At 40.0% G+C, this 12,218-nt stretch overlaps 1 protein-coding gene across 2 annotated transcripts in view; it reads left to right on the top strand.

Moving 5' to 3' along the window:
- Positions 1 to 12,218, top strand: part of AMFR (autocrine motility factor receptor) — a 44,619-nt gene that overhangs the window by 11,190 nt on the left and 21,211 nt on the right. For both annotated transcript variants that reach the window (XM_053602139.1, XM_053602142.1), the window contains exons 3-8: positions 573 to 737; positions 2,143 to 2,295; positions 5,167 to 5,207; positions 5,381 to 5,513; positions 7,766 to 7,899; positions 8,809 to 8,919. In XM_053602139.1, the coding sequence (XP_053458114.1) occupies positions 573 to 737; positions 2,143 to 2,295; positions 5,167 to 5,207; positions 5,381 to 5,513; positions 7,766 to 7,899; positions 8,809 to 8,919 (737 nt within the window). The remainder of the gene's footprint in view (positions 1 to 572; positions 738 to 2,142; positions 2,296 to 5,166; positions 5,208 to 5,380; positions 5,514 to 7,765; positions 7,900 to 8,808; positions 8,920 to 12,218) is intronic.

Here is a 12,218-nt window from a genome sequence, read left to right as displayed (position 1 = left end):
CATAGGTGAGAGCAAGTAGTGTATAAAAATTAATGTGTTTTGCACTTTGGAAGAAGACAAAAAAATGCATAAAAAATGGTAAGGCATCATTTTTACACGTATTTTAATTTTCTTTGTACTTTTTGTGCTCTGTTTATGGCCTGGAAAACGGTCGTGTATTTTTTTTTAATTTGGAGAATATTTCTATTGTTTAAGAATCTAGAGGGCAGGAATATTAAAAATGATATTGATAGTCCTTACCATTCTTTTTTATTGTGAATTGAAAGTATAAGGTATTTTTATTTCTTAATACATAACTGGATTAATATCACTACCCTTGTAATGGCTAAAATTCCATAACTGATTTAGGGTTTTAGCCCAAAGTTTACAAATTACTTTCTGTGTGTCTCACTTCTGTTCTTCAGAGGGCTTCTTTTTTTTTTTCTTTTTTTAATTTCTATTTTGACGCGACACAAGTGTTAGAAAGCTAAGTACAGAGTATTTCCTTGATAGAAGCTAGATTTTATTATGTTAACTTTTCTTAAACTGTTAGATACAATGGCACTCACCTTTATAAACATTTTTCTTTTTAGCATCTCAAAGACAAGTTTTGGAATTTTATTTTCTACAAGTTCATTTTCATTTTTGGTGTGCTGAATGTCCAGACGGTGGAAGAAGTGGTCATGTGGTGCCTCTGGTTTGCTGGACTTGTATTTTTGCATCTGATGGTTCAGCTCTGCAAGGACCGATTTGAATATGTGAGTTTTTAGCTAAGCTCTTTGCTGGCTTAGTCACCCCTTCTCCAGGTTTGAATTGTGCAACATGAATGAGCCACAGCAAGCATGTCTGGATAGCTCTGGAAGAAAGACTCCTGGATCAGGCACCCATTGCCTGTTTCTTGAGCAACTTTCCACAGCAGCCCAGGGATGCAGAATCAGCGTCTCCTGGGGAGGTTTCCTCCCCAGCCTCATAGTGTGTTAAGATACACTAAACAAAGTGTTTGATTTCAGTGTAAGGAAACCTTGATTTATAAACTAAAAACCTGGCTTCCTCTAGATATTTTCTGTTCTCGTCTCCTATATTCTCCCTCCTCTCACCCTAATTCTTTGAGCTTTCTTCCTGACTAGTTTATACTGTTTTCACCCCTGGGCCAGGGCTGAATTAGCTCTGTCAGCTTCCTTGGTCACAGGAGATTGTAGCCCTTTTTTGTCTGGGTACAGATCTGCCTCTTGGCTTTAGATCAGAGCTGTGCCAGTGAAGCCCCACCCATTAGTGCCCTGAGCTAATCTCTTGGGTCCTGGGTAAATGTGCATCAATTCTGCTGTCAGTTAAACTCCCAGGCCATCTTCCCGTTTAGTTGCTTCCATCCTCCTGGAGCATGTGGCTTTGCACCTCCGGGTGAGTCAATCTCACTTTCAACGCCCTCATTGCTTTCACAATTCAAACGCCCCCCCGCCCCCCCCTTCAGGGTCATAACAGGAACTTCTAACCTCCCAAACTGGTTCCTTATCTACACCTACTAAGCTCAGGAATCTCAGCCCCAGGCCTTCTTTTCAGGCTGTTGCCTCTCCTTGAATAATAGTAACGTAACGTAACAATGTAATAGTAGGAAATTTGTACCTGTATGACATTTCAGTTGTCCTATTCCTAAAGGACTAGGAATGTGAATTTTAGAGAAAAAGATTAAAGCAAGCTTAAGAAAGAAGCACGCAGAGCAGGGCACTGTCCTGAGTCTTGTAGAATGTTAGAAGACAGAATTGGATACCCCTGGAAAATTGCTTCTGGAGGTTTATAATCTCAATGGTAGGAGGATCCTTGAGAACCAGAGACGAGGGCACTAGAAGTAGCTCAGTGGTTAGAGTGCCAGCCCTGTGCACCAGGGTTGGCAGGTTTGAACCTGACCCTGGCCTGCTAAACCAAAAAAAAAAAAAAAGAGAGAATAAGAGATGAAAATATAATGCATATTGTTACATTTGGTAAATTAAATGATAAGGATCTCTAAATGCCAGCTTATATTTGGGTCATTGCAGAATTTTGACAAGACAGCAATGGGATACTTTTCACAGACCCCCAAGCATAGATGCCAAGGTCGACGTTGAGTTTCTCGATGACTTTAACCCTGCTGTGAAGAATGAGCTGTCTTCCTGTTTTTGTGCATTTCAGCTTTCCTTTTCTCCCACGACACCCATGAGTAGTCATGGTCGAGTCCTGTCCCTGCTGATTGCCATGCTGCTCTCCTGCTGTGGGTTAGCGGTTGTCTGCTGCGTCACAGGCTATACCCATGGAATGCACACGTTGGCTTTCATGGCTGCAGAGGTGAGATTCAGGACACAGCATTGCTCTGATTATATTCCTTTATATTTTCAAGGATGCCGCTGGAAGGTTATTGACAAATTATTTTTACCCATGAAGTGATGGATGGATATTGGGCTTTTCTTTTTAACAAACACTTGAATTCCTTTTTTTGTGCATTGGGTACTGGTATTGAATGCGTTTGTGCGGTAATTATTACAACCTAATAAAAAAATAATTATTTTTTACAACGTTTATATAGTACTTCCAATAAGCCAGAAATTGTTCTTTTTTTTTTTTTTGAGATAGTCTCACTTTCTTGCCCCCAGTAGGGTTCCATAGCGTCAGAGCTCATAGCAACCTTAAACTCTTGGGCTCAAGTGACCCTCTTGCCTCAGCCTCCCAAGTAGCTGGGACTATAGGCATGTGCCACAGTGCCCGGCTATTTTTTTGGCAATGGTGTTTCACTCTTGCTCAGGCTAGTCTTGACCTCCTAAACTCAAGCAATCCACCAGCCTCCCAGAGTGCTGGGATTACAGGCATGAGCCACTATGCTTGGCCCAGTAATTGTTCTAAATACTTTGCCTGTATAGACTTATTTTATTATTACTATTTATGAATGGGGACACTGACGCATAGAGGGCAAAGTGAATTGCTTAAGGTTCCAGAGTGGCAGGTGGCACAACCCAAGTCTCTGACTCTCAAGTAGAAAGGATATTCCCTAAAGATGGTACGAATAGTGATGGATGGTGATTCTCTATTTTAATTCTTTTTTGGATAGGGTAATTTTTAGGACAGTATAATGAATGTGTAAACTTCATTATTTTGAAGGAAAAATCTGAGCTATACAAGAATATTTTAAAATTAAGAAAATTTTTACTCTTTTAAACCTTTCTGAAAATACCAGTTTCTGTTTAATAGAAATTAAAATTCTGGGCGGTGCCTGTGGCTCAGTGAGTAGGGCGCCAGCCCCATATACCGAGGGTGGTGGGTTCAAACCTGGCCCTGGCCAATCTGCAACAACAACAAAATAGCCGGGCGTTGTGGCGGGCACCTGTAGTCCCAGCTACTCGGGAGGCTGAGGCAGGAGAATCGCCTAAGCCCAAGAGCTGGAGGTTGCTGTGAGCTGTCACTACCAAGGGTGACAGAGTGAGGCTCTGCTTGTTTAAAAAAAAAAAAAAAGATATTAAAATTCTTTGTTCTTATATTCAATGGCTGTATTTGCTGTTCACGTCAAAGGCAAAATACTGTTTTTTGTTTTTTTTTTTTTTTTTTGAGACAGTGCCTCACTTTGTTGCCCTGGATAGAATGCTGTGGCATCACAGCTCACGGCAACCTCAAACTCTTGGGCTGAAGTGATTCTCTTGCCTCAGCCTCCCAAGTAGCTGGGTCTACAGGCACTTGCCACAACACCTTGCCATTTGTTTTTTTAGAGTCAGGGTCTCGCTGTTGCTCAGGCTGGTCTTGAACTCCTGAGCTCACACAATCCACCCTCCTCGGCCTCCCAGAGTGTTAGGATCATGGACAGGCATGAACCACTGTGCCTGGACAGCAAAACACTTTTATCTTATCATAATTACTATTATTAATTAAAAAGAAATGAGATATCAGATATACTGAAGCTAATTGGCTAATATCAAAACACTAAGTTTGAACTACTAACTGGGAATTTGGCAGAGAGGGGTGAAATTTATTTCTGGGCCAGCGTATGTTGGCACATTCCTACCATCCTAGCTACTTGGGAGGCTGAGGTGGAGGATCATTTGAGCCCAGGAATTCACTATAGTGAGTTATGATCAAGCAACTGCTCTTCAGTGTGGGTGACAGAGCAAGACTGTCTCTTTAACATAAATAAATAAATAAATATTTTCTGCTTGACAACATTTATTTCAGAGTACAATATAGCAAAAGTAAAATTGCAAAAGGAACACTTAAATACTTAAAAACATTTGCAATCCTAGTTGAATACTTCCTGTTATATATGGTATTTTGTTTCTTCTTAAAATCTGTTGAAAAATTAATTTACACTAGCTTATGTTAATTAGTTTGCTTTAGATATATTGTATTATTGCACTATTTGATGGTATTTATGGTTACCTGTTTTGGTTCTCTAACTTCCAATTACTATTAGGTCAAACTTTACAGAATAGTCACCTAAAAATAAACACATTAAATTAAGTTTCAAGAGGATTCTACCACATGTATAGTATATTCTTTTCTTTTAGTTTATTATAGTTTATTCTTTTAAGATAATTTATCATGTTACAGACTTGATATTTTGAACTAAATCATATTCCATATCGTCATAGTGTTTCTTATATAAAATATTTTGCATTTATAAATGGGAGTTAAATCTCAAAAATGTAACACTTCTATTCTGGTAGATTAAGAGGAAATTTTTCTTAGTATCAATTTCTATAATAAAAAGTACTATCAGGCTTATTTGGTTTTTTTATTTCCTTCATTTTCTATTTTGGTGGGCAAAGGGGGTACATACAGCATTAGGGAGAGAGCAGGTACTCATCTAGGATAGTAGCACTTAAACTGTCGTTCAAATGTCACCAGTAGTCAGATGCCCTTTCCAGTAATCAGTTATGGTGGGCTAATGCTGTAGAAATTGAAGTGATTGTTAAACCACTGGGGTGAATAGGAAATGGACAGGTGTTACTGAATGTCACCTATTAACAAGAAAAAGTTCAATAAAAGTTAGATTTCTAGGTCACGAAGATATTCCATGGAAATCTGAAGTAGAAGAAATGGTTGGTAAACTTGAATAATCAGCCTTTCAAGAGAACGGAGAAGTGTGTATCTTTTATCATTTTGTAAAAGTGAGCTTGGCTTGAGCAATTCTAAATTTTACTAAAACATATATGTGCCTATATCCTTTTTTTATAGTCTCTTCTTGTGACAGTGAGGACTGCTCATGTGATTTTACGGTGAGTAGAAATTTGGGAGGGAGGTGACTGAGTCGCATACAGTGGAATTTAATTATTACATAATTTGTAATAGTTGTAAAATATATAAAAATATGAAACTAAACTATGAAGTTTTTCAGTAATATTCAGTTGTAACAGTAAATTATTGAAGTGTTTTTCTCTTTTCGCTGCAGCTATGTAATTCACCTCTGGGACCTCAACCATGAAGGGACCTGGGAAGGAAAGGGAACATATGTCTATTACACAGATTTTGTCATGGAGCTCACTCTCTTGTCCCTGGACCTCATGCACCACATTCACATGTTGGTAAGTGCTCTCACAAGGAGCTCTACTGAGTGCTGGGCTTTCAGAATCAGAAACCTTGGTTTGTATGTAAAAAATGAAATCCTTGCTGGACAGGCACGGTGGCACACAGCCAGCTACTCGGGAGGCTGAGGCAAGAGGATTTCTCAAGCCCAAGAGTTTGAGGTTGCTGTGAACTAGGTTGATTCCATGGCACTATAGCCTGGGACAACAAAGACTCTGTCTCAAAATTTAAAAAAAAAGGAAATCTTTGGAATAAGAGGTGGATGAACCACTTAAAAGACTATAAAAATGATGCAGCTGTGTACCCTTCCTTTTTTTTTTTTTCCGCCATTGGGTGTAAAGCAGTGTGGTGGAACCACTGTGGCTAGTGCCCAACTCAGGGGAGTTTGCTGCTCTTGAAGACTTAGTTCACTCTGTGACCAAGTCAGGAGATAGGCCTATAGCATGAAATTAAGGGGATGCTTCTCTACTTCGTCTCTATGGCTATTAATACTTAGCAGTTACTTTGTAGGTGGTAATGGGATTTCCTGCAGTGCTAGGCTACTTCACAGAGTCATACATTTTCCATCTTCATAATCAAAGTTTTTTTACTTTAATTCCTGCTACCTTCATTCTTTACATTTTACTTTGATGTGTTGGGAAATTGTTATAAATCTGCTTCATTGGTTAGCACCACAGTGATCCTATAATGATGAGAATCAATGTAGTTGGTGGGCAATTTAAATTATAAGCCTATCAAAGTAGTATTGAAAATTATTGGATTGGACACAGCACATTTTTAAGTCTACTTTTTGAAAGCATACTTTTTTTTTTTTTTTTGAGACGAGTCTCACTGTGTCACCCTGGGTAGAGTGCTGTGGCGTCACAGCTCACAGCAACCTCAAACTCTTGGGCTTAAGTGATTCTCTTGCCTCAGCCTCCCAAGTAGCTGGGACTACAGGTGTCCGCCACAACACCCGGCTATTGTTTGGTTGGAGTTGTCATTGTTGTTCGGCAGGCCCAGGCTGAGTTGAACCTGCCAGCTCTGGTGTATGAGGCTGGCGCCCTAGCCACTGTACTCTTCGGTACAGATGCCGAACCCATACTGTTTTTTTTTTTTTGCAGTTTTTGGCTTGGTGGTGGGTATGAACCCACCACCTCCGGTATATGGGGCCCGCGCCCTACTCCTTTGAGCCACAGGCGCTGCCTGCAAGCCCATACTTTTTTTTTTTTTTTTGCAGTTTTTGGCTGGGGTTGGGTTTGAACCCACCACCTGTGGTATATGGGGCCAGCACCCTATGCCTTTGAGCCACAGGTGCTGCCTGTGAGCCCATACTTTTTTTAAAGAAAAATTGCTGACTGTAGTAGCTCGAGCCTGTAATCCTGGCGTCCGGTGAGGCTGAGGCAGGAGGATTGCCTGAGTCTAGGAGAGGGAGAGCAGCCTGGGCAACACCGTAAGGCCCGTGTCAAAAAACTCCAAGAAACATATAATTATTTTGTTAAAGAAAAAAAAAGATCCCTTTCTCCCCACCCTGCAAAAAGGAGAAAACAAGTGCCCTGAAATAACTTTTAAGATTTTATTGTATTGAACTGCTTCTTTATGTATTCAAATTATTTTGGACATATAGTTTAGTTTTCTTTTAACATATTATGAACATTTTCCTGTGCTAGCAGCAAATCTTATAAACCATTTAAAATTCCTTAGGATAAAAATCTCATCACATAGATTTACTGTGATTTAGTTAACCAAAATCATGATGGGCTAAATTTAGATTATATTCACTTGTTTGCTATCTTTACATAATTTATCGTATTTTAGTTTTATAAAGATAATTATATCCTTTTCACTTAATAAGTGTTACTTTCCCATGTAATTGACCTTCAAAACGGTTAAATATAAAAATAGAATATTAATATTTAATGGCATATTATAATAAATATATTAATACCTTTAACATTACAACCTAACTGTTCCTCTGCTGGGCATTTTGTTCCTTTCCCTGTTTTGTTTTTTATAATTGCATGGATGGAGTCTTTTTGCTTTTTGTTTTTACGTAAAGCGTGTGAATTTCTGACTAGTTTCTCAAGAGATTGCTGGTGATGGAATGTCTGGGCTGAACGGTGTGTACGTGGTTTAGGGTGATGAGATAAGCACACACATTTGCTCTCTGAAAGGTTGTCCCAGCTCACCTCCCAGCACTTAGGCGCTTCTCCTGCACACCGCACATCATCACTGGAAGGTTCACATTCATTTTCTTCTCTTTCTCTTTAAGTTATTTGGCAACATCTGGTTGTCCATGGCCAGCCTGGTCATCTTTATGCAGCTGCGCTACCTGTTTCATGAGGTCCAGCGTCGGATTCGTCGGCACAAGAACTACCTGCGAGTGGTTGGGAACATGGAAGCCAGGTAAGAGGCCTGGTTGATGTCACCCAAGTGTATTCCTTTTAGCTCTTCAAAAATAACAGATTCCAAAGTATACCAGAACTCAATTTTGTAAATTAACAGAATGGTGAAGAATTTGGGCTGTGGATCCTCATTGGCTGTGTGATTTTTGGCAATTTACTTAACTCCCTGTGCCCTAGTTACTTTATCTCTAAAATAGTGATGATAACAGCACGTTCTTTCTGGGAACTGGTGGGAAAATTTCATAGTATAATTCGTGTACTTAGAATTATAAGTTAATAATTAATAAACAAAAAAATTAAAATAAGCTGAGCGTTGTGGCAGTTAACTGTAGGCCCAGATACTGGGGTGCCTGAGACAGGAAGATTGTTTGATCCCAGGAGTTTGAGGTTGCTGTGAGCTAAGCTGACTCCATGGCACTCTAGCCTGGGGCAGCAGAGACTTTTTATCTGCTCTAAAAAATAAAAGACAGTTTCTATGCATATGTTTCTCACTTTTTTTTTTTTTTGAGACAGAGTCCCACTTTGTTGCCCCTGGTACAGTGCTGTGGCATCATAGCTCACAGCAACCTCAGACTCTTGTCCTCAAGCAATTCTCTTACTTCAGCTTCCCCAGTAGCTGGGACTCCAGGCACCTGCCACAATGTCTGGCTACTTTTAGAGGCTGGTTTCAAACTCCTGAGCTCAGATAAAGCACCTGCCTCAGCCTCCCAGAGTGCTAAGATTACAGGCATGAGCCACTGCTCCCGGCCTCTTTCTTACTTTTTAATGGGCTATGAAGAGAAGAGGTTATGATGTTTTTGATTGTGAAAACTTTTTTACTGATCATGATTTCTCTGTAACTATGCTGTTACAAAGGTGAAGTTTGTAAAATGGTGTTCAGGATGTGTGTGGGCTTGTTTTGTGTTTACAGGTTTGCAGTTGCAACTCCGGAGGAACTGGCTGTCAATAATGACGACTGTGCAATCTGCTGGGACTCCATGCAAGCTGCAAGGAAGCTGCCCTGTGGACATCTATTTCACAAGTAGGAGCTTTGTGAAGGGCCACACAGGACTGGTATTCTGTCCAGGGCATGTGGGTGCTTTTTGTACCTAGGCTCAAGACTAATCCTAGCAGAGGCTGGGGATACTGCTTTAGCCTGGCCTTGTTGCTGACATTGAGAGTTACGGGAAGCTCTTGAATATCCTTCTTTATCCCTTAGCTAACTCTTCTGTATTCAGCAGAACTATTTCCCATTCACAATTTGCCATCTTAATTTCTGGGTGTGTTAGCGGTCATATAGTTTTCAATTTCAGCTCTGAGGTATAGCAGATATTCCTGTAAAAGAAGAGTTAGGGGGGAATCCTTGCTTTCAGACAGCTTATGTAACTGGGAAGAGAAAATATGTATTTTTACATTTTTCACATGCCCAAAAGAAGCATAAATACCCCAGAGAAGTATACTGTGCTGCTCTTAAGCATCACAAAATAGGCTCCTCTGTAAACCTTCATGATTGGAGTAGATCTGTTAGTTACTTTTTATGATGGGATGTTGCTACACCTCGAAGTATTTTTTGGCCTTTGGATCTGTGGTCATTTTGAATATTGAGAAAGTTCTGATTTTTATATCTTTAATCTTCCTTTCCTTTATATTCCCAAATAGTTTTTGTTCTCCTTTTTATATTAGAATGGCTCTGAGGCTGGAGTCTCAGTGATACAACACATTTATTGACAAATTCCTTTTGCACTGGGTGCTGTGTTGGGCTCTGGAGTTAAAGTGAAAATAACACGTGGTTTTTGCCTTTGTGGAACTTAGAGTCTAATGGAGGAGTCAAATGCCAGTTAATGGGCACATTTGGGAAAGTGAAAGTATCAAGATTAATGCTCTATAGGAAAGGAACTGGTTCTTGAGAGCTTGTAAGAAAGAAATGTGACTCAAATTTGGGGGAGGTGACTCTTAAGGCCAAGCAGTAGTTAAGTTAGCAAAGGAAAGGGTCAGGTGGAAGAGGATTTGAGAAAAGGGAACATTTCTGCAGCAGGAGGAGATGTGTATAGAAGGGACTACAAGAGCACCTGTGACTAGAGGTCAGGGTGTGAGAGGGAGGAGTGTCTCCTGAGCCAGGAGTTGCAGGCAGGGTCTTGTGGGCCATTGGAAGGGGTGAGAAGTCCTCAAAGGTACTGAGGGGTTGGCAGATAGTATTTGCAGTTTGAAAAACGCAGGGGACTAGTTGATAGCTGCTGTGGTGGTTCAGGGTTGTATTGAGAGTTTGGACTACAGTGGTGGGAGTGGAATTAAAGAGGAGATAGAATCGAGCAGTATTAGGGAGGGCATGGTGCCAGATGGGCTGCAGGAAAGTGTGGCATGAAGAGGTGTTGGAGTTTCTTGTAGTTCTGTGGTTTGTGCAATTGGTGGGATAGTGGTGCTGTTAAAGTCCTTCGACTTTAATGGGGAATTTGCACACATTTCTCAAAATCCTTCTGGTTAGTCTGAAAGGGGTATGGAGGCTAGTTAGGAAGAATGGAAGAATAACAGTATATTTTAGCCCAGAAATTATATTTTAATTGATTTTAGGATTTTAGGATTTTTTTTTTGGTTAACACAATTTAGGTAATATACAATTAACTATGTTAAAGTATACAGTTCCGTGGTATTTAGTGCATTTACAATATTGTGCAACCATTATTCTGTCTAGTTTCAAAACTTTTTCTTGTATTTTTATTTATTTATTTATTTATTTATTTTGAAGCAGAGTCTCACTTTCACGCCCTCGGTGGAGTGCTGTGGCGTCACAGCTCACAGCAACCTGTAGCTCTTGAGGGCACTTCTCTTGCCTCAGCCTCCCGAGTAGCTGGGACTGTAGGCGCCTGCCACAACACCTGGCTATTTTTGTTTCAGTTGCCACTGTTTTAGCTGGCCAGGGCCAGGTTTGAACCCGTCACCCTTGGTATATGGGGCCAATGTCCCAGCTACTCAGGAGGTTGAGGTAAGAGGATCACTTGAGCCCAAGAGTTTGGGGTTGCTGTGAGCTATGGCCCCATGGCACTCTACCAAGGGTGCCAGAGTGAGACTGTCTCAAAACAAACAAAAAACCCCCAATTGTAGTATGTGTCAGTACCTAATTCCTTTTTATGGATGAATTTAAATTAGTTTTATAATAATTAAACAATCTGTTTATCCGTTTATCCATTGGTGAGCATTTCTGTTGTTCCACATTTTGGCTGTTGCCGATAATGCTGCCAGGAACACTTGTGAATGGTACCTTGAGTACCGGTTTTCACTTCTTTTGAGTAAATGTCTAGGAGTGAAATTGCTGGATCATATGATCATTATCTTTACTCGAGGAACCACCAAACTGCACCACTTCACATTCTCACCAGCAGTCCATGAGGGTTTCGGGGCCTGTGCATTCTTGCCATCACTTTATTTTCTGTTTTTCTTACCATAGACTTCCTTGTAGGTATAAAGTGGTATCTCATTGTGGTGGGTTTTATTGCGTTTTTTAGTAATAATTCTCAAATGTCATATATGATAACATAAAAGTTATCATTTTGACCATGTTCAAGTGTACATTTTGGTGACATCAAGCACAGTTACATCCTGGTACAATCTCCATCACCATCCACCTCCAGAATCTTTTCAAATCGAAACTCTGTCTCCATTATTCAGTGAGTCCCTTCTGCCCTTCCCCCTGCCCTTGGCAACCACAGTTGGATTCTCTGTCCCTGTGAATTTGACCACTTTCGGGACCTCTGTTGCCTTTAGGTTTAGTTTGCTCTTTTCCTGGTTCCATAGGTATAAAGTTGGGTTGTTCATTTGAGAGCTTTCTTTTTAGGAATTGTTAACTGTAAATTTTCCTTTGAGCATTGTTTTCACTGTGTCCCATGAGTTTGGGTATGTTGTGCTTTTGTTTTCATTGTCTCAAAGTATCTAATTTCCCAAGTGATTTATTCTTTGATCCAGTGAGGTAAGAGGTAAGAGTTGAAGAGTTACGATTTATTTATTTATTTATTTATTTTAGAATTATTTTATTTTATTTTATTTATTTATTTATTTTATTTTTTTTTTTTTTGCAGTGTTTGGCTGGGGCTGGGCTTGAACCTGCCACCTCTGGCATATGGGACCAGCACCCTACTCCTTTGAGCCACAGGATTTATTTTTAAAACACTTGTCTGCTTTGGTTTCCATTAGGCCTTCCTCTTGGTTTGCCTACTTTGTAACTTTGGTAATGGAACGGAAGCAGGATCTTGTACCCGTAATCTTAAGGCAAATTCATTTTAATTTGTGAAAAGCTAAGTCTAGATTCTAGTAGACACAATGGCTAGATAATTTTTTTTTTTTGATCAT

This window comes from Nycticebus coucang, chromosome 2 (assembly GCF_027406575.1).
Source record: "Nycticebus coucang isolate mNycCou1 chromosome 2, mNycCou1.pri, whole genome shotgun sequence".
In the NCBI taxonomy this organism is placed as follows: Eukaryota; Metazoa; Chordata; class Mammalia; order Primates; family Lorisidae; genus Nycticebus; species Nycticebus coucang.
Note: the sequence above shows the minus strand (reverse complement) of the source record. Positions and strands in the feature narration are given on the sequence as shown.